The sequence below is a fragment of the Panthera onca genome, chromosome A1 (genome assembly GCF_046562875.1).
Source record: "Panthera onca isolate mPanOnc1 chromosome A1, mPanOnc1 haplotype 2, whole genome shotgun sequence".
Lineage (NCBI taxonomy): Eukaryota > Metazoa > Chordata > Mammalia > Carnivora > Felidae > Panthera > Panthera onca.
The window spans coordinates 59,572,917-59,596,395 of NC_138339.1; the positions used below are offsets into that span (position 1 = coordinate 59,572,917).

The 23,479-nt window shown below is 39.5% G+C and overlaps 1 protein-coding gene across 3 annotated transcripts in view; it reads right to left on the reverse strand.

The window, feature by feature from the left end:
• Positions 1-23,479, reverse strand: part of SLIT3 (slit guidance ligand 3) — a 687,161-nt gene that overhangs the window by 521,268 nt on the left and 142,414 nt on the right. For all 3 annotated transcript variants that reach the window (XM_078446678.2, XM_060634984.3, XM_060634985.3), the window contains exon 3: positions 23,358-23,429. In XM_078446678.2, coding sequence (XP_078302804.2) covers positions 23,358-23,429 — 72 coding nt within the window. The remainder of the gene's footprint in view (positions 1-23,357; positions 23,430-23,479) is intronic.

Here is a 23,479-nt window from a genome sequence, read left to right on the forward strand (position 1 = left end):
CATCAGACTTTGGCTCGGATCATAATCTCACAGTTTATGGGTTTGAGTCCTGCCTCAGGCTATCAGCATAGAGCCTGGAGTCTGCTATGAGTTCTGTGTCTTCCCCTCTCCCGCTCCCCATCTGCCACTCATGCTCTGTCTCTGTCTCTCAAAAATAAACATTAAAAAAAAATTAAAAAACAACAACAACCTTGGATCCATGGTAGGCCCTGGGCATATGTTTTTTTGGCTATGGGACCTTCTGGCTTCCTTCAACCACACCAAGTAAATGATTATCTTCTCTATCTATGGATAGAGTTCTGATTGGTGTAGAAAATCACACATATATACATAAATACATATGTACACACACACGCTTAAGTATCTATAAGAATAATTTTTTTCATTTTTTTAATGTTTTTTTTTTTTTTTTGAGAGAGAATGAGACAGAGTGTGGGCAAGGGAGGGGCAGAGAGAGAGGACACACACACACAGAATCTGAAGCAGGCTCCAGGCTCCGAGCTGTCAGCACAGAGCCTGACACAGGGTTCGAACTCATGAACTGTGAGATCATGACTTGAGTCAAAGTCAGAAGCCTACCCGGCTGAGCCACCCAGATGACCTTGTATAAGAATAATTTCTGGAAATATACAAAACAAAAACAAAAAACAAGACAACGGCTACATTTGGGAAGGGGAACCAGGTATCAGGTAAAGCAGGGACACTTTCTTTTATATACTTTTAGTCCTTAATAGTTTGTACCATGAATACGTAGTATCTGCTAATTTCAATTTCAAAACCAGCCAATAATAACAATAAAAAGTATATGGAATTAGTGAGAAATACAATCATTTCATGTGTCCACTCTAAACTGGTTCTTCAAACCAACTCCTTTCCGACAAAGCACACTAGACACATGTCAACAATGAAAAACACACTTCAAGACAAACATACAGCATCCACTTCAATCCTGACACCAACAGTGGCTCCTCTTTTGTACCAGACCCTTCCAGTGTGTGACCCGGAACATGGCCTCTACTTCCAGCTCCCACTCTTTGTATTAATCAACTGATCTGTCTTCTTAGGACAAAGGACTCTGCCCATGATAGGCCCTCAGGGTTCTCCTTAGTGTGGGGTGTCTTGTGTTGACTCCTGAGATCCCAAACCTAGAGGGATTCTCCCAGGCACTGTGAGGAGTCAGGACTCCAGAATTCACTTCTTCTATCAGGCAAAGATGGCTTTATGCTAGTTTTTGATTTCCCCATGTAATCAAACTTAAGCTCTTTTGGAACTCTAAGTGTAAATGTGAACTTATATACATATCAAGTTTCAAAATCCCAACTTACACAGATAGAAGAAAATCTCACGCCTAACTCAGAACAAACACGGCTCAGAAAATTAGTGCTTCCCCTCCAGCTCAGGCTGTTTTGTTTACGCACTACTTCTTCCCATTCAACAGGCTGTCATTATGTGAGCGCCAATAAACCGGGCGGAATCGTGGACACAATATATCACTGTTCAGTGCAGCCAGAATTGGAACATAAAGACCACTTAACTCAGAACAAAATCAGAGAGCCCACAAATTAGTCACTGCAGAGATGCCAAGACGATATTAGTCTATTCACTGCACTCAACAGTATTACACATCTGAATGGGTTTAAGGCTCCTCAGAGGGGTGTGTGGTGGGGTTTATACATTGCTTCTGTTGCAGGGGATGGGATGTCACTAGCTGTGGCACATCAGACCAGCAGTCCCCATGCCTCAAGACATCCTTTTCCCTCTGTCTCTCCTCTGACCTTGGGCCATCTAGCTTGTGGTGCTGTATCCGCCTTTCATCATGTCTCCAGCATCTCCCTTCCAATGCAAATGCTTGGAATGGGATGTGCAAAGCTTAATGGGAAGCTCATTTCTCTCTACCATGTCTCCTCCACATCAGGATAGTCAAGATGGCAGGAAGTGGTCTACATCTCAATGTTACTGCTGTGTGGATGATGGGAAGTACACAAGGACATGTGTGAGCAATTTCATTAAAATCCATCATGGCTTGGCTGTGCAGTGAGCCATGCAAGCTAATGACCAGGTATCGTCAAATACTCAAAGGCCCTTGGCTTACCTTCCTGAATAATAAACTGACTTGCTTCCTTGGAGATGTGTGCTTCAGTACATCTAGGATAGTGGCTTTTGATATTCTAATAAATCACCAACTACCTTGTTATCACTTCTAGGTATCATCTATATTATTACTTAATGTATTCCTAAGTTAACTCACCTTTTTTATTTTCCTTAAATGCCTGCTTTACTCTCATTCATAGTGAAATCACCCACAGGGCCATGCATTTGAAGAGCTATTTATCTAATACACATCACAAAAAAATCATAAAAATGAAAATGTTATGTCTCTTACACCTTGGCACTCTTACAAGGCAAATCATGACTCAGAAGTCAATAGACTCCATTTTGTCTTGAACTCTATCTCCCATCATCACTAGCAAGGGATTTTTCACACAGTAAGTGCTCAATATAAATTCGCTCATTTGAATTGATCTCAGGTGCCATTTAACCAAACTCTACTTCTCAGGATTGTGGTGAAAAAAAAAAAAAAGATATTCCACGATCTAAGCAAATTATTTCCCTGATTTCCACGCCTTGAGATTTGGAAACTGCTCAAAAAACATCATCGCCCTGAACTTCTTGGTTCAATTAGAAGGGTCTAAGGAAACAGACAAAGTTATGCCATAACTTATTCTTAGCAAAACAGAAAGCAGAGCTTGCAAAAAAAAGACACAGAACTCTGCTTTAAGTGTCTTTAGGAGGAAGAATGTCTGCAGATGCAGACCTTTCATGCAGAGTTGGTACACGGATGGTAATCCACATGGGTGGGTACAGTGCTTTAGCCACTGTCAGCAGACATAAGCATCAAGGGCCATGGTGAAATGCCCCAGTCCACGCTTGATCAAAGCTTGTTCTTAACCAAAATGGTCAAGGCATGGACATTTCATTCAACAAGGACACAAAACTGAATGGGGAAGGTCTGCTTCTCACTGGAGAAACCAGACTATGCATGCAAAATTTCATGCCACAGTTCAAAGGGGCATTGTGACCTAATAAATTGAGTTGCATGGGTAATTAAATGCAACTATAAATTCAGTCAGAGGCTCTCCCAACCTCCCCCTAACCCCCTGCCCCTGGTGCTTTTCCCTCAGCTGAAACACATGTGAAAGTGGAGAAAGTTCCAGGGAAGCTTGGTGCCTCTTTTGGTTGCATCTGACATGCCATGTGCCAGGATAAAGGATTCTTCTGGAAATGACTTGCTGCTGAAACTGTGACCCCAGGAACACCAAGCTAGAATATCTACTGAAGGCCTCAGAGTGGGGCTTCATGGACCTCCAGGTAAAGATCAACAGTGATTGTATCTGCAGCCAGCCAGAGCTGGGAACATTTCCTTTTGCTGGCTGGTTGCAACACCTAATCTCACCAGAGAAGCTCTGTCAGAAAGTGAATAATTCATGTGCTTGCTCTTCCTCTGTGGGGTTTAGCAACGTAGGTGTCCTGACAAGTCAAACAACAGTGACAGAGATGTGTCTTTAGGGATTAGTGAAAATCGGACTCCTACCTGCTGGGATTTAGCTCTTCTCAGCCCCTATCCTGCAACCTGTGTGCTCTCAGGGTCACAAAATAAAAAGGCAGAGCCTTGGTTTAGAAAGCATCACACAGGGAATAGCATACATAGCCTCTCTTTTATTTCTTCAGCTTTTTAAGACAGACCTTTGGAGATAAAAAAAGATTTTGAAATTCCAAAATGATGTACAAAATGGTTCCTTGTCAAATAAATCAACCAAGAAAAATAAAACCAGCAAAGAGATTTCTTTTTTTCAAAGGCTGACTCAGAGATCTGATTCTGTAGCAAGGCCTGCGCATGTCTCCCAGACCATCTGCAGAGATATCTCGGAGGGAAGGGAGGAGGCTGCAGGGAATGGGAAGGGCTGAGAGAGGAGTCCTCCACCTTTGGTGGAGGAAGCCCCTTCAGAGTCTATTTACAAGGCGCACAAAACAAGCAGGCTTTTGATTTGTAACCACATCTTGTCCTTACTACTTAGATCTTAAGGAGATGCACAGGATGGGACAATGGCAATGTCATCTGCTCTGGAGGCAGGGAGAGCTGCTTTCAAATCTTGCCTCCATTTCTCACAGCATTGAGACTTTGGCCAAATTATTTAACCTCTCTGGACCCTCTCTGTTTCCTTACTGGTAAATGGGAGGCTAATAGTAAGTACTCCCTAACATTACGGTAAGGATTAAATAATGAATGAATGCCAGATCCATAACAGGAGATCACTACAGAAATTAGATGGTATAGAGAAAATTACTATGATACGACATTGCTCAGCTTACTGACATACTATAATTACTTGACCAGGCCCCAAATGGATCACCCAGTTTTTAAATAAAATGTAGATTCCAACAAGTAATTACATAACATTCAAAATGTATACATTTTCTTTTACATACATACCTATTTCAATAAAAAATATTTGCTATACAGAATGGTCAAAGAAATATGCTGCTGAGCATTTACCAAATATTCCCAGAATACCTACTATGTGCCAGGTCTTCTCTCACAACCACAGGAGAGGTGAAGGTAGAGGTGTTCCACAAATGGGTTCCTCCCTGGGATCAGTGTAGGGCTTCACAAAATAATGAGTATAACAAGAAGGTACCCCAAAGGAAGTTCTGCTGGTAGTTCTCATTATGGGTGGGGCGGAGGAGAGCCCAGCAGAGCCTCTCTAACTGGAAATGGAAGGGAAGCGGTGAGGGGTAACCATAGTGTGGCTACATCTGTATGTGTGTTCTTCCTAGGTTTCCAAAGCAAGGACTCACCAGTGATGTTACTCACACACATGACAAATGTTAACAAATTCAGGGTGTGGCTAGGCACACCTGAATGTTAGGTGCTAGCATTGCTGTGCTGAGCACTGACACATTTGTCTCAGGGGGCTTACAGTCTCGTGAGGGAGACAAACATCAATTGAGCATCACTAAGGAATGTTTCAATACAGACTGAGATGAACAAAAGGTCAGGGTCCTGTAAGAATGTGTGAGAGAAGAACTGAGCAGGCTGGAGGGGCACAGAAAGGGAAGGGACCTGAGGAAGGGACCCTGTTGCTAAGAGCCAAAGGATGACTGGTGGTTCATAGCTGAGGAGGGGGCGAAGGAAGATGGGACAAGGGATTGAAGTGGATTTTAAGAGCCAAAGGAAGACTGCGAAAAATTTTAAGCACTACATGTATTTGAGAAACTCACTCTGGCTTACTCTAGAGTGAAGAACACTTTCTCTGCAGCCAGAATGGAAGCAGACAGGTAAGAGAGGAGAACTGTGGTCCTTCAAATAAGAGCTGATGATGACATGGGTGAGTTCAGCAGTGGTGGGGATGAAGATGAGAGGAGAAACGAGAGGCCATTGTTGGACGCAGCCCCCACCATCTCCCTGTCACTCTGCAATCCTCTCCAGGCCCTGCCACCCCCTAGGAATATCAACATGGATGTGAAATCCCCACCCTCATGTCTGCTAACCACTCATCATTGAGCAATGGGAGCTCCAGAGGTATAGAGCTAGGTAAATCTGAGAACTCTTAAGGGGTAGAAGGAGGACTAGAGAGTGGGGCTGAATGTTTGCACCTCTGTGGGGGACAACCTCTTTCTAGACATGCATTTGGGAGACAGGATGGACTCCTCCTCAGCCCTTGTCTTCTCCCTGCTCCTTCCCCACTCCTGGGGTGGAAAGAAAGTGGCTTTATAACCACTTCCCACCTATTTGGTGCCTAACACAAAACCAAAGACCCATAGAGACCAAAGCACTTGGCTTTGGTCTAAACTTAGGTTGCAGCCTCCGGTCTCTGCTTTGTGGGGCTGAAAACAAGTGATTTAACTTCCTGGAGACTCAGTGACCTCATCTGTAAAACGCTGACAATAACCTCTGCCTTGGAAGATAGCTCAGAGAATGCAGTGAGCCAGTATTTGTACAGAACCATGCACTGTGTCTGACTAAGAAGGTGTTTAATAAATGCCAGTACTTATTCACTATTCTAAGGGCAAGGTAAAGGCCAAAATCACAAACACATCTGTTATCCTCAGTCCCTTTTCTCACTCTGTCACAAACTCTAAAGGTAGTAATGGTAGGTCTCAGGATGCTCAAAGACTCAAGATCATCTTCAATTTTGCTACGATCCAGGCCTGGAATCTCTCTGATATCTTACAATGTGGATGTTGGAAGAGTTATTTTAACATTCTGAGCCCAGGGGATGCTTCAGTGAGATAGATGCTAAGGCTGGAGGAGTGCCAGTGACTTTACTGAACTTTCCACATCTGTGGACTCTCCATCCTTCAGTCCTGTCAAAATAGCCCTCACCCTACAGGAGGTGAGGACCAGCTGGGAAAAGGATGGCTCCCAGGCAATAGCAGGTCTACAAGATCATGGGTGAATGGGAGGCATGGAGGCCACTGAGGAGATGAGTGTTGCTGGGTACAGATGATTGGGGTGTCCAACCCAGGGTGGGCATTAGCATATACTTGAGCATTCATGAGTGAGGGAACAGCTGAACAGACCATCCCCACATTTACATTTGTTTCCATTTTGAGGAGAGATTTTCTTTTATATACTAAACACCACTTAAATCTGATCATGATGATGTTGTAATTAATAGTTAATATGTATTCACCACTTACTTTGTTTTGTGTCAGGTGCTTTGCTAGACCCAAAACATGCATTATTTCATTCAATTCTCTCAACAACTCTGGGGTAGGTAATTCTATTACCCCTTTGTACAGATGAGAGATTAAGGTACTTGCCTAAGGCTGTGCCGCTGGCCAGTGGAGAACCTGAGATTCCCAGGGAGGTAGCCTGAGGACACAGCCTGTGCTCTTAATCACTGAGCTAATCTCCTATGAGAATCAGTGTTTTAGCAGTACAATTTGGGTAGCGCTCTACAATCTTGTACAAAGGGCTGCAGCCCTAACTTTATTTCACATGACCCCATAAAAACAAATATCAGAATACATGCCCAGGTTCCAAACAGAGGGTTGATGGCATACTGTTCTAGAAATGGCCACAATTGCCCTACTTAATCAATTATATGTGGTATATTTATACACTGTATGGTACAAAGTTCTCTAGTGTATACCTATATCAAATACATAAAGCAGTACAAAAACCAATCACATACATTTAATCACGTTTTATTTACTTTGGTGCTCCTGGGAGAAGCTTAGCTGTGCTGAGGGAAGGCTGGGGACTTTGAGGAAACAGGTGGAAGGATCCTGGGAGAAGGTCTGAGGCCACAAGCCAAAAAAGGCCCCCAAGAGAGGGGAGTTGCCATTTAAGATAGATTTCCTAACTGACAGAAGAGAACATGCTCTGAAAACATGAAAGCTGTCAGAGAATGAAATTACTGGGTGACAGGGAGTGAGGACTGCCAGACAGAAATTCTCCAGGTAATGACATGGGTACAGATGACAGGGGCCTCTAACTGTGTGAATCACTATAAGCAAAGGTGTCCTGGAAACTTTTTTTTTTTTTTAAGTCTCTCTACAGCATTCACATCTCAGACAAAAATTGTGTGACAACATATATTTAATGTGTGTTTGTTTTGTGTTTTTTGGTCTCTGGATCCCTAAAAACAAAGTTAGCACACTCAAAACGTAAATTTTATTTTAAAGTGTGTTTCTTTATTTTTTAAAGAGAGGGAGGGAGCAAGAGAGAGAGAGAGAGAGAGGAGGGGGGAGAGAGAGAGAATGAGCAGGAGGGGCAGAGACAGAGAGGAGAGAGAGAGAATCCAAGCAGGCTCCACACTGTCAGCACAAAGCCAGACACAGGGCTCAAACTCACGAACCATGAGATCATGACCTGAGCTGCAACCAAGAGTCAAATCCTTAACTGACTGAGCCACCCAGGCACCTTCAAAACACAAATTTAAAGAGAAAAGAAAAAAGAAAGAAAGCATCTTGGAATATTGTTTTTCATTTTACTACTCCAAAGCTCCTAGGGATCTTCCTGGTTTGAACCTCAATTATGGAAATTCTCATTTGTATTCCATGATTTATTTAAAACCCTGTCTTTCCAAGAGAATAAAATCCAGGTTTTGAAGCACCTCTCAAAACAATTTATTCTTCTCCACTGACTAACTGCTTTGGCCAGCAATCGTAAATTTACAGTACTTTATGCCAAAGCAAAACACTCTAATAACTTAATCAAACATTGAAAATCCAGCTCACAGTCATATAACACACAGAAGCAGTGCTCTCAGCTCTCTTGTTAAAGGTCAATTACCATTTTCATTCCAAACCTCCACGTCTTGGAGAAGCCCAACACACACACACACACACACATGTGCACAGACACACACACACATGTGCACACACACACACACTCACCCCAGAGAGGCAGAGCGAGAGAGACACAAGCATTTTGAGATTGAAACTTTGGCTGACATATTCCCAGACTTAGAGCGCTCTACTTGTTATACTTTGAAATTAGAAGACCAATCTTTCAGATAGATCTCTACTTCCCACAAAATAGTATAATATAAAGAAAGAGAATAAAACAAATGAACCAAAAAGTATTAATTCTTTTGATCTTCAAGGCATTCAGGGGAAGAAGTGGGTACAATCTAACCCGGCTATGTTGCTGTGCCCCCACATGATGACAGAAATAATCATGACAATTTGCTTTGTTTTGTCTGCCTTTTTAGAGTACTTTAGCAGATACATATTTTCTGACAACAGCCTTACTCTTATCAGACAGAAAATACTATTAAGCTCATTTTCCATATGAGAAAACATGCTTTGATGATTTTTAATGGGAAAATAAGAACAGGAAGCCAAGTTGGCACGTATTTAGCACGGGGTCTTTGGCCTAAGAGCTGGAAACAAAGCAATGCATAAAAATATAGTTATTTGGCTCATTTGGTCAAATAAACTGCTCTTTTTATTTATCCATCACTCTTAGCCCATGACGGATGATGAAGAAGAAGAGGAGGATCTGCAAGGATGACTCAATACACTGAATGACAATTGTGCCAATCGCTGTGTGAATGAAGCCCTTCACATGGGTCATCTCGTGAGCGCCTCATGAAGTGGTCTAGTGGAATCACAATACATGTGCCTGTAATTTATGGGTGAACCCAAGTACAGGCACTCAGCAAAGATTAAAAGACAATAAGAAATACAAGGTACAGCAGGTCCTACCAACATTCTTCTCAATGAACCTGTGCCCCCAAATGACTCGGATGAGAGACAAGAATCTGCCCCTCCCTCAATCTCAGTCCTCCTGTGCCACTCACCCTGAGCATTTTGCTGATGGGGATTCCAGTGGTCAATAGTGCTTTTCAGTATAAAACAGTCCCTACATGTCTTGTTCATGGGAGACAGAACTGTCAAGAATTTTGAATATTTTCCATTTTTAATCTTTCATGCCAACTTTAGAAATGGGTTTCTATTTAAAAGGCAATGCTACTCAACAATGATTATCCCCATTTCACAGATGGAGCTTGGAACTATTGAGAAACTTGCCTGAGGACACATGGCTAGTAAGGGAAATGGAAAGACTTACCCCAGTTCAAATCCAGGTCTACCCTAACTTTGAGTCCACATTCTTAATCTTTAAATCACTAGACTAAATATCTATCACACACTCACTCTATCAAAATTGGCAGATCTAAGGGCCCGTGGAAACTTTTAGAGACTGGCCCTTGCTATTCTTGTTTCTATTCCAAATGACCCCAGATCATATAATCCTTTGCCGATGTGGTGGTCACGAGTTGTACTCCTTGATAGTCAAGACTCAGTTCAAGCAATGCCTCCTGGGTAAAGTTTTCCCTGGCCTCACTGGTAGAGATGGCCATTCCTCTGTACTCTTGAGGGTTCACTATTTGCCGTGTTGAAAGGTTTGTGATTACACGTTTGCCTTCCTAAATAGACTGTAAGCAACTTGATGGCATGGGTTCCACTGTATTCTTCTCAAAAACTCTTGAACTGACATAGTACCTGGTGCCATAGCAGATGCTTAACAGATGTTTGTTAATCTGGAATTGTCTGCAGATGGGTGAGCTGCTGTAGGGTGGAGTGGGAGAGGAAGTCGCTGGAAAAAAGTCTGAAAATGCTGGTCTTAAGGAATCTCCAGGAACACATAATCAGTCTTTTTTTTCCCCCCAGAGACTGCAGTGAAATGCTTACAAGCATTTACTACGAACCAGACCCTGTTCTAAATTCTTCTCATGTATGCTATTTAGTTTTACCAGCAACCCTATGAGGTAGATATACAGATGTTTTATAGATAAGGCAACTGAGGCTAGGAGAGGCTCATTAATTTGTCCAAGGTCAAACAGCATGTAAGTGTGGGCCATGATGTCAGAGCCCACATTCCTTACTACTTTGCTACACTTCCTACATATTCACTTAAATTTCCTGCCATCACTAAGCTTATAATCCTGAGTCTTGTCCTCTAGGGAGATGGCCCCAACGCCCATTATACGAAGTTATAGTTATGGTTATGGTTATGGTTATGGTTATAAGGTATAGTTGAAGATTTTAGGTTTGAGTCTTCCAACAACCTCCTCCTCATCTGTCTTGGTCCTTCAATGCAACCAGAGAGGAAAGGGCTTGGTGGGAGAGAATCAAGCAGGCTGGTCTATGATCGCAGGCCTCCAGGCGTGATGGTGAACACAGTCTCCAGTTTTTATTTTTCCCCTAACATTTCCCTAGTCTTAAGGCATACCCTTCACACTGTTTTGCAATTCTTAAGGAACCAATGGAGAATATATTCCAAGATAGAAGTTTTTTTTCTTAAGGGAATAAAAACATAAACCAATCAAAAATCTGTCAACAGTGGTGTTTCTGGTGTTGGCAGCTTATACACCCACACAGGCACTGGGTTTTTTTTCATGGACGTAGAGTAATTTAAGTGTAGACACCGCAGGCGATAAAATTGCACAAAGAAAACCCTGTCCATAATTCTGAGTTAGTAACAATGGTCAGTGTTTGATGTTGATACAAATGAGGCCAAAGGAAGAAAAAGCCACATTCATGGGCTGTTTGAATGTCTGGCCTCTAAATGATTGGCTCAAGGAACATAACACAATCTTAGTTCTGGTGGGACAAGCAGACTTCTATCCTACCAGAAACAAAATAAATCTTGCAATAATTTAAAAATATATATTTGCCACACATATGCATTTAAATATATAATCTAATTATTGACTTCACATCTAATTAAAGAGTAAATGGGAACTCTGGCTTAGGGCTAAGAACACCATTGTGTTCTGCTCTTTGGAAAAACTGAGCTAACACCAAGGCAACTCAACCCCTCAAATACTGCATGCTGCATTAACATTTCATAGAAGTCAAATTCCTCTCTAGCCTGTTTCCTTGTCTGTAAAATGAGGAAACTGGATAATACAACATCATAATCTCCTCCAAATTCCTGTGTTATGTTTTCTTTTCCTAGCACCTAAATTCAGAATAGTCCTGGATTTAAATCTCAGCGTGGCAAGTTACCTTAATTTTAGAGCTTCAGGGTTTTTTCTCCATGAAAAGTACATGATAATTAAAAAAGATTTAAATTTTAATAAAAAATGCGCCTGGGTGGCGCAGTCGGTTAAGTGTCCGACTCTTGATCTCGGCTCCAGTCATGATCTCACAGTTTGTGAGTTTGAGCCCCACATCAGGCTCTGCGCTGACAGCGTGGAGCCTACTTGGGATTCTGTCTCTCCTCTCTGCCCCTCCCCAGCATGTGTGCTCTCTCTCTCACTCAAAATAAATAAACTTTAAAAAATTTACAAAAAAATTAAAAATGTTCAAGTGTAAAGAAAAAATATGTATTTTGAACCTTGTATGCCCACCAATTAGATTCCACAATTATTTTCCTTTTGCTGTATTTGTTTTACTCTGAACCATGTAAGGTAAATTATGGAAATCAGGATGTTTGATTTCTGCATGCATCTCAAAACCTTAAGAGGCTTTCCCAGATAACTAGAGTACCATTATCACATTTAGCAAAATTAATAAACGATTCCCTGACATTGTGTTCGTGATATCTAATCCATGTTCAGATTTCTCCATTTGTCTCAAAATTTTATTTTATATATTCGTTTCTTCAAACCAGGCTTCAATTAAGAGCAAGGCACTGAATTTGGTTGTTATATTTGTCTCTAAGGTCTCCTTTTAAAATAATTGTTTTGAAGTAAAACATATACATAGAAAAATAAACAAATGTAAATTTTGTGGCTAGAAGCACTTTCACCTAGTGGAACAGATCCACAAAACCTCTACTCAGATCTAGAAACAGATGATGACACACCCCAGAAACCCTCGAATGCTCTCTTCCATTTATAGCCCTCCAATGATAAACACTACCTTGACTTTTAATAACATAAATTAGTTTTGCCTATTTTGAAGATTATATAAATGGAATCAGGTAATATATATTCTTTTATGTCTGGCTTTTGTCACTCATTCTGTTTCTGAGATTTGTCGTGTTGTTACATATTGCAGTCGTTTTGTGTTGGTGTAACTTTTCATTTTCCATCAGTCTATTCCATTATATGAATATACCACAATCTATCTTTTCTCATGGTGATGATCGTTTGGCCTGTTTCCAATTTGGGGTTATTATGGATAGTGCTCCTATGAACATTCTTGTGTATATCTTTTTATGGGATGTATAGCCAAGAATGGAATTGCTGGGTCACGGGGTATGTGTATGTTCAGCTCTAGCTGATACTGCCAAAGAGTTTTTCAGAGTAATTGCTTTAGTTTTTTTCCTCAGAAATTTGTATTATAAATGTGATAGAAAGACTTTGACGTCTGTATCTATCGCTTTGTATTTAATCCTCTTAATCTCTGTACTAACTTCTTATTGATTGAAAAAACTACTCTTTTCCATTTTTCATTTCTCTTAAGACATCATCCATTACATTTATATGCCCTTGAATTATACCTAGATTAATATGTATGTATATATTTTTGGTGTAAAACAATAACCACATTTATTTTGCTTATGAATCTGTTGTTCAAGTAGGGATTGGCACAGTCAACTTTTTAAAAAAAATAACCTTTTTATAGAATAGATTTATATGTACATAAAGTTGGGAAGATAGCACAGAGCAATCTCATATATCCCCTGCCCAGTTTCCTCTATCATTAATGTCTTACATTAGTACCTTTGCCACAATTAATGAGCCAATATTGATACATTATTATGAACTAAAGTCAATATTTTATTTCGATTCCCTTAGTTTTTACCTGTATGGTTTTTTTTTCCCCTTTTTTCGGATACTATCAAGGATGTCACATTATAGTTAGTCATCATGTCTCCTTATGTTCCTTTTAGCTCTGACAGCTTCACTGACTTTTCTTGTTTTTGATGACTTTGACAGTTTTGAGGACTGTTGAGATGTTTTTAAGAATGTCCCTCAACTGGAATTTTTCTGATGTTTTTCTCATTAGAATGTAGGTAGGGGTTTTTGAGCTGGAGATCACAGATGTAAACTGCTATTTTCATTACATCATATCAAAGGTACATACTATCAACATGACTTACCACTTTGGACATTGGTCTTGATCATCTGGCTGAGATAGTAGTGTGTGTCACATTTCTCCACTGTGAAATTACTATGCTCTGCCATTTTTCATACAGTACTCTTTTGAAGGAAGTCACTGTGCAAAGCCTCCATTTAAGGAGTGGAGAGTTATGCTCCTCCTCCTTAAGAACAGAAAATCTACATAAATCATTTAGAATTCTCCTGAATGGGAGATTTCTCCTCTCCCCATTCATTTATTTATTCAATCATTTACTTATGTCAGTATGGACTCATGAATATTTTACACTTTGGTTATAACCCAATACTGATTTGCTTCTTTGTTGCTGAAATGGTTTCAGCTTTGGCAGTTAGCTCTTTTGGTTTGCTTCTATGTTCTTTTCATATATCCCCTAATTGTGGGTTTTGTCTTGTTTTGTTTTGAGCACTTCCTTTCTGGTACAACCTATCTCATACCAAGTCCTAGAATCAACCCATTTCTCCAAGAGTCTTAGTTCCCTTTCATTGGACAATGGTATTAGAAACCAAGATCAGGACACTAGGTATGCTCACTGCTGCTGTGGTGTCACTGCCTCTAGGCTCTCCTGCTAAGAGAACAAGGACGTATCTGCTTGTGTACAAGCCTATGTATATTTACATATCAATATATTTCTTTTTTTTATATCTATATATTTCTATATATATCCATCTATATTAAGTGAACATATCTTTATCAGACTAAACATTTTTTCATACTGATGTCTCCAACTCTTATCCATTGCCACAAAGATCATTATGGTTTTCTTCATTGCTTGTCTGTAACCATGCATTTCAGCAATGAGAAACCTGTCTCTACCATCCACCATCCATTGTTCAATTCCAATACACATGTACAGCGATTTCAGAGTAACCCATACTCCTGTGGGAAATTTTATCAACCACAGTACAGTTCATGTGTGTGGTTCCCTCTGCTCATTTTCAAATCCATTTAGGTCAGCAACTTTCCCCATTACCTTTAAGAGGTTGATTCATACATTCATCATCACAGTCTGTATTCCATGTTGGGATCCTCCAATTTTCTAAATGATTTTTAGAAATGTTCATACATTAAGGTTCACTCTCTGTGCTATAAAATTCTATGGGCTTTCATCAATGCAAATGTCATATATTCACTATTTTAGTATCATACTGCATAATTTCACCACCCTAAGCCCCTCCTTTCCCATGGTTTCACCTATTCAACCCTCCATCCCCTCTTCTCTGCACCCCTAAACACTGAACTGAACTGTAAGATATGACTATATTTAGCTTTGTAAGAAACTGCTAAATTGTCTTCCATAGTGGCTACAGTATTTTGCATTCCCACAAGCAATAAATGAGAGTCCCTAGTACCCTACCTTCTCACCACCAATTAGTATTACCAGTTTTTAGTATTTTAGCCATTATAATTAAGGGGGGGGAGTGATATTTCATTGTTGTTTAATTTGCATTACCCTAAAAAAGTGGTATCAAGAATTTTACATATGCTTACTTGCCATCTGCATATATTTGATGCAGTACTTGTTCAAATCTTTTGCCCATTTCTTTCTCTTTGTGGGGGTAGAAGTGCTTTCTTATTGTTAAATTTTTGAAAGTTCTTTGTATATATTGTATGCAAGTCAGATATGCATTTTGCAAAAATTTTTTCCCCGTCTGTGACTGGTCTTTCCATTCCCCTAACAGTGTTCTTTGTGGAACATAAGTTTTTAATTTTAATAAAGTTCAATTGATCAAGTTTTTTTCTTCTTTTATAGATCATGCTTTTGTTGTTATGTCAAGAAACATATCCCTAAACCCAACGTCATGTACATTTTTTCTCTTGTCTCTCCTAGAAGTCTAGTAGTTTTACATTTTACATTCAGGTCTATGATCCACTTTGAATTGAATTCTGTGTAAGATATAAGGTTTATATCTAGGTTCAATTATCTACATATGAACATCTAATTGTCCCAGTATCATTTGTTGAAAAGACTATTTCTCCATTGAGTTGTCTTTGCACTTTTGTTAAAAGCCAGTTGACCATATTTGAATGAGTCTATTTCTGTCTTTTTTATTCTGTTCTGCTAATTCATATGTCTATTACTTCATCAATACCATGCTGTCTTGATTACTATAGCTTTACAATAGGTCTTGAAATGGATAGTGTGATTCTCCAAGTTCATTCTTCTTCTTCAGAGTTGACAGCATTTATTTTTAAATTAGTTCTTTTATTTCAAAATCATTCCCTGCGTTCTTTATCCTTCCTTTCAAATCCTATTTTTCTCTAATCATCTAAATTCTGAGTTTTTTTAATTCAAATTTATGTTGTAGTTTTATAGTTTGTAAGACTTTAAATTTGTGTAGCTGGTTTTGAACTATTCTATTATAGTTTTCATCTGTTTTATGGGTACCACTTTCTTGCATGTTTTCATTGTTTCTAGAAAGGTTATTATACTTCTTACTTTTTTAATTTTTCTTATGAAAAAGCACTTTGTATGAGCTTCAACCATAATCTTTTTGGTTATTTCTTAAATGAAAGAAATTCCTGTAGTTTTATGAGGAAGGGGTGGGAATTGATAGCTTTTTTAGCTTCAAGAGTCTAGAGTTCATTCTTGCTTTGCTTTTTTTTTTTATTCTTTTTTTTTTTTTTTTTTTTTTTTTGCACAAAATAATGAAAACCACGGCCTTGTATTTTCTGAGATCTAACTCTTCTGGTGATTTCTAACACTTTCACGAAGAAGTTCTCTTTTCATTTCTACTATTGTTCCTGTTCTGATCAACTACTCTCAGGTTACTTATTAATTACTTATTAATGCTAGCCCTTTCTTCGAAAAAAAGCCCTGTTTTCGTTAAAGAATTTATAGGGCCCAGAATACTCCAACTACTATATAAGTCATTATCACATCATGGTTCCTCTGTATTACCATGAAGTGCATCTAATCCAGCTCCCCTCCATTTTTGGCAGCCTTTTTCAGGCTGGCCACTATGTTTTCCAATGACTACATATTAGTCATTTAAGTGATCTCCTGCTCCCAGAGTCATAAGAATTTCAATTGGCTTGCCTCTGCTTTGTCCTACACAGATGAGATAACACAATGGTTTTGTAAACATCGATTGTTTTTCCCTGTCTACTTTTATCAGGGGTGCCAGAGTTTACTAAGATACTTTGTAAACTAGTTTTATTGTAGATGTGTGTGTCTTTGGCTTTGCTATCCTAGTTGTTTCGCATTTTTTTATATAGGAGAGGGATATTTAAATATTAAACCAACCTTGTATTCCTTGAATAATTCAAGCTTGGTTGTTAATATATCTTTTTCGTGTACCACTAAATTCTCTTTGCTAATATGTTGTTAGGAAATTCATATAAATATTAATAAAATATGTTGATTTATATTTTTTCCTGAAATGTTTTTGCTGGATTTTGCCATAAAAATTATACTGTCCAAATGACAAATGTCCATTCTTTTTATACAATAATTTTATGTTGATATTATTTATTCCTTAAAACTTTGGTAGAATTCACTAGTTAAGCCATCTGAGTGTAAATGGATTTGGGTGGGGTGTTTCAGTTGAAGATTTAATTTCTTTAATACAGGACTATATAGATTTTCTATCCCTTCTTGCTTCAGTTTTTAATTTCACTTAATCTTTAAAATCATTGAACTAAAGTTGTTCAAAATTTCTTCTTGGGGCATCTGGGTGGCTCAGTTGACTGATCATCCAGCTTTTGACCTTGGCTCAGGTCATGATCCCAGGGTTGTGGGATCTAGTCCTGTGCTGGGCTCCTGCTGAGCATAGAGCCTGCTTGGGGTTCTCTCTCTCCCTCTCTCTCTGCCCCTCCCCTGCTTACGTGCTCTCTCTCTCTCTCTCCCAAAATAAATTAACTTTAAAAAAACTACTCTTTTATCATTTTAATCTGTAAAATTCATACAAATGTCCTCCTTTTTATCTTTCATACTGGCAATTGGAAAGACTACTTCTTTCTTTTTGTATTCCTTTGTTCTGTTTTATTTTTGTTTTGAGAGAGAAAGAGAGAGAGCTGGGGGTAGGGGCAGAGGAGAGAGAGGGAATCTTAAGCAGACTCCATGCTCAGCATGGACCCTACACAGTGCTTGATCCCACGACCCTGGGATAATGACCTGAGCCAAACTCAAGAGTTGGATGTTTAACCAACTGAGACACCCAGGTGCCCCTCTTTTTTGTTTTATGATCAGTCTTGTTAGTTTTTATAATTTTATTGTTGTAAGAATGAAAGTTCGGCTTTTCAGAGTTTTAAAATATATATATATATATATATATATATATATATATATATATATATATTTATATTTATATTTATATTTCATATACTTCTGCTTTTACTGACTTCCCTTCTTCTATTGTTTTGTTCTTTCTCTAGCTTCTTAAGATGGGTTCTTTCATCAAGATTTTATCCTTACTTCATTTTAAGTATATGATAGCATATATCATAACTTGAATAATATAGCTTAAAGACTATACACTATCTTCTAAGCATGGCTTTGGCTATAATCCATTGTGTGATATACAGTGTGTTTATTAACATTCAGAAAATATACCTTCCAGTTTCCATGTGATAGTTTAAGATTTTATTTAGAAGTATAATACTCAATTTCCAAATATATCGAACTTTCCAGTTATTGTTTTCTTATTGACTTCTTAAAAATTTCTGCTGCTGTAGTCAGAGAAAATATCCCATATGATTTCAACCCTTTGATATTTGTTGAGACCTGATTGTAGACCAGTGCTTGATAAAAGTTTCATATGCACCTGAAAAAAAATGTTTATTCTACATTTTTTGGTTGCAGTGTTCTCTACATATGATTTGGGTCAGATCTGCAAAGTTTGTCATATTATTCCACAGTGTTATGAATAATACTTCATATTGTTACCAATATCATAATAATCCATGTTGTTACTAATAACTGTATCTGTTTATCCCACTAATTACAATAACAGTATCTTAACTATGAATATAAACTTACCTATCCTTTTAATTATGTCAATATTTGCTTTGTGTATTTTTAGGCTATGTTTTTAGACACATACAAATACAGATTCTATTTTTCTGGTGTATTTACTCCTTTATCATTATGAAATAGCCTTCTTCATCTCCAACAGCGTTACTTTTTTAAAAGTCTATTTTATGTAGTATTAACAGAATCACACCAACCTTCTTTTGGTTCATATTTTCATGGTATCTTTTCCATCCTTTTACTCTCAATTTGTCTCTATCTTCATGCTTAATGTTTGTCTTTGTATAAAGCATATAATTATTGTTTGTTATTTTATCTACTCTGCCTTTCAAATGGAGGAGTAACCTGTTTACATACAAAATAATTGTGATATTTCTGTGTTTAAGATCATCCTCTATTTGTTTTCTCTTTGTTTTATTTGTCCTATGTTCCTTTCTCTTTCCTTTTATCCCTGATTTGAATGAATCATATTTCTCTTTGTGTCATTCTATGTCCTTTCTTCCTCTACTAGGCTATTATATTTTTTAAACCATTCTTTCTAGAAGCTATCCTACAGATTGCAACATGCATCCTTGATTTGATAAAGCAATAAACATTAGTGATATTATCACTTCCTGGTTAATTCAAAGATCTTAGAACACTTATACTCTATTGACCCTTCCAACTTTCTGCTACTGTTTATATCTTAAGCTTCTTTTAATCTGCAACTGCCAACTCCCATGTCTTTCATGACATTGATTTTTGAAGAGACCAAGGCAGTTGTCTTGTAGAATGTCCCACCTACGGGATTTGTTTATGCTTTTTGGTTTCATTTAACTCGGTCCTCTACCCTATCCTCTTTTGGGAAACCAAAAGTGAGATGTAGCTAAATTAGATGTAGGGAAGACATATTTAGCAATACAACTTTAAAGGCAATGCTCTGAATTTTATATTGTCATGTCAGGGACACAGTCATTCTAACCTCATAATATTGTATAGATTAAATGAGATGGCATACGTCAAGTGTCTGTGATGCTACCTGACACATAGTAAATAAAGAGCACAGTTTCTCACCCTAAGCACTGTTAATATTTTAGATCAGATAATTTTCTGTTGTGGGAACTGTCCTGTGCATTGTAGGATGTTTAGCAGCATTCCTGACCTCCACCCATTTTATACCAGTAGCATCCTCCAGTCGTGACCACCAAAAATGTCTCCAGACATTGCCCAGTATTCTCTGGGTGGGGATGGGGAGTGGGGGGGATTGGTCCCAGTTCAGAACCACTGGTAAGGAACAAAAACCCAAGTATTTGATAAGTATTCCACAAGCACTAACCATCATGCCTTGTGCAAAGCTCTGAGATTAAGACCTAATGAAACAGGATTTCTGACTTCAAAATATTTATGGTTTTGGGGAGGAACAATCAGGCAAATAGAGAATTAACACATGGTATGATCAGTGCTGTCATAAGGACAATCATTGCTGTATGTGAGGAGAAGCACCTTACTCAGTCTACAGCAGAGGCCTTTCATGGAAGAATGAAGAACTCAGATTTGAGACGTGAGGGACAGAATTCTCTCTCCTTCCTCATTAAGGCTCAAGAGATCGAACCAATAAAGACCATTCATAATGAAAATCAGTACTTCAGAAATGAATTATCAAAACCCATAACATTTCTAGGCTGTATTTCAAAGTGTGACAAAGATGAATCTACCACAAAATATGGAGACACAGGTAAGGGAAGCCAGGAGTGAGAGCTACAGACGGCACAATCAGCCGTCTACTTCTTTAGCTGTTAACAACAAATATGTTACATTTTCCCATTCTATAGCTCTCATCTGTCTGGGAGCAGACTGGAAAACCAACACCAGAATAACACATCAGGATAATGTCACATACACCCTCCCCCTCACTGACACCGGGAAACCCTAACTAAAGGGGCCCATCTAACTGTGCACACTGAGCCAGCTACCTCTACTTCCATTCTCCTTCTTGCCCAACCATTTCTTTAGATCACTTGCACTATAAGTCAGAGACTGGTTAGCTTTTCACTAACCCCATTTCCTCTATTTCCTGGGCATATAGCTTGATTACCTTTCCTAGCCTCTCCTGCAGATTACTGTGGCCACATGAACAATTTCTAATCCAAGGTATATAATGGTGAAAGTGATATATACTCTTTCTAGGTCTTGCCCATGAAAACCTTCCACGTGCAACCCTTCATGCTGTTTTCCAGTGGCTTGATTCAGACACACATTGGTACCTTGGAAGCCAAGGTTTAATGATAGCGGAGCTGAAGAGTAAAAGGAGCCTGTGTCCCCAACTCTCCCCTTAAAGGGGAGAGGCCCAGAAACCAAGAACACCCTTACTGGGTTTGATATGAATAAGAGGTAAACTTCCACTGTGTTAAGCTGTGAGATTTGAGGGTTTATCTAGTACAGCAGCTAGCATTAGCTTCTTAATACACCAAAGTAGAGAAACAGCCAGGTTTACCCTGCGATTGTAATCCCTTTCAGTCCCCCAGACATGCACAGTATTTCAGCTGTGTTCACCATGCCAAAGAAAAGTGCCTTTTGCCAGCATATTTCACTGATATTCCCTGGAGTTAAGTGCGTATGTGAGAGGCCATTTGCAGGGCCACTGCTAAAGATCACACTTCATCTAATGTCCGAGCACAGAAGTATGAAAGGGTGTAGGACTTTGATGTCAGACAGATGTGGCTTTGAATTTTGTCTGCCCCCCACCCTTGACATTTCTTTGGCTTCACCTCCCTGAGCCTTTGTTTCTTCATCTGCAAAATGAGGGTAGTAACACCTCACAGGAATTTTATGGGGGTAAAATAACAGATAGCACATAAAACATCAGCATAGTTCCCAGCATGTCTAAGGCACTCAATTAGTTCCCTCCCAACAATCATGAAATGAATAAATTAGGAGTTTGCTTACCCTTCTAATCAGAAGACTAAGCAAGAGGTGGCCTTTTCACAAAGGACTGTACAGGGGCGCCCGGATGGCTCAGTTGGCTCAGTGTGCGACTCTTGATTTTGGCTCAGGTCATGATCTTACAGTTCATGAGTTTGAGCCCCACATCGGGCTCTTTGCTGGCAATGCGGAGCCTGCTTAGGATTCTCTCTCTCCTCCTCTCTGTCCCTCCCCCACTCATGTTCCCCCCACCCTCTCAAAATCAATAAACATTAACATAAAACACAAGGGACTATATATTTTACTCTTCCATAGAAATGTTTAATATCTCATACAAAGGAACCAGGTTCAATAAATACTTTTATTTTTCCATTGGTCTAAATAAGGAGAAGAATTTAAAGTTTAAGAAACTTAAAAATATAAATGTAAACAGAGGCAGAATTCATTATTTTTAGAACTCTTTTCCTTTATAAAAAAATAAATGTCACATTTTTTAAATGTTTATTTATTTTTGAGAGAGACAAAGACAGAGCATGAGCAGGGGAAGGGCAGAGAAAGAGAGGGAGACACAGAATCTGAGCAGGCTCTGGGCTCTGAGCCATCAGCACAGAGTCCAACACGGGGCTCAAACTCATGAACCAAAAGATCATGACCTGAACCAAAGTTGGACACTTAACCGACTGAGCCACCCAGGTGCCTCACATTTTTAAACCAACAACAGAACATATGCTGACCTATGACCTACAAGGAGAGCAATAAATGGGACGGTTCACACAAAAGAGGAGCAGTAAAGGGTTTTGCTGGATAATAGCTGTGTTGCCCCAGATGCAATGACTCCAAGGGAAAAGATGGCGGATCACAAAGCTAACGTGGTGGTGGCAGGCCCTCCACCTCACCCAACCCCATCTCTGTAGACGAGATTTGGCAACAGGTAAATCGAACAGGATCCTTCTAGGGAGGATGATGGAGCAGGGAGCTGTTGCAGCCCTATTCCCCAATTGCAGGAGAAAGAGGCTGAAATGTCAGGCCAACCAGGATGTGGAGGGAAACGGGGAAGAGAGCCGCCCACCAGCATGACTAAGTGCTCCTGGGGACAATCCCCACTTAGAGCGCAGGAAGCAAATCTCCAGATGTTATGAGCTGCCAGATGTGATTAACTGAGGAAAGGTGAAGCTGCCCACTTAACCATCTGAGCAGCACCCCATCAAAGTGACCCAAGAGTTTTCTGCAAAGGCATTAATCACCAAAATAAATGGAGGCTCCATCCATCTCCATCCCCACCCCTCTTCATCTCTCCCTCTGATAGTCAGAACAGCAACCTATTTTTAAACCCTGGCACCACATTCTCTCCTGGAAACATGTGGGCTCCCTGACACAGGCTGATGCTCAGAGGAGATACAGGCACACCAGCAGTACTGCCCACTCTCCCATCCTTCTCCCGTGAGGGGCAGAGGGGGTTCGGGGAGGAGAGGGCCTGATGAGGGAGCCTGCTACCCATGCAGGGGAATAGAGCGTATCTGACACTGGCCTCCATGGCAGGGATAACCGGCTTCTGGCTTCCTTCCTCTGCAAAAGGGAAGGCTGAGGCTTGGTCCAGAAGGACCCCCATGTACAGATACCAATAGCAACGGCTCAAGCCTGGGAAGAAGAAAAACAAAGCCCAGATGCCAAATCTAGCATCTTTTGAAGAGAAAGACTTTAAAAAAATAAAATAAAGCAAAAGAGTTTAAAAGGATCTCCATGTCTCTTTAACATGCATCTGATGTGCTTTAAATAAAATAGCAAACATTTTATTAAACATTGGAGACTTTTTTTTGGCAAGGTCGCAATGAAGTCAATTTACAAAAAAAAAAAAAAAAAAAAGACTTTTCAAGAAAGGAGGTTGTATTATACTTACAATCGTTCCAGCTGCTTCAGATCCTGGAAGGCGCCTCTCTCGATGACGCTGACCTGGTTGTCTTCCAGATGCCTAGAACCACAGAGACAGCAGTGGTCAAGGACAAGCGGTCTAAGGGGTCT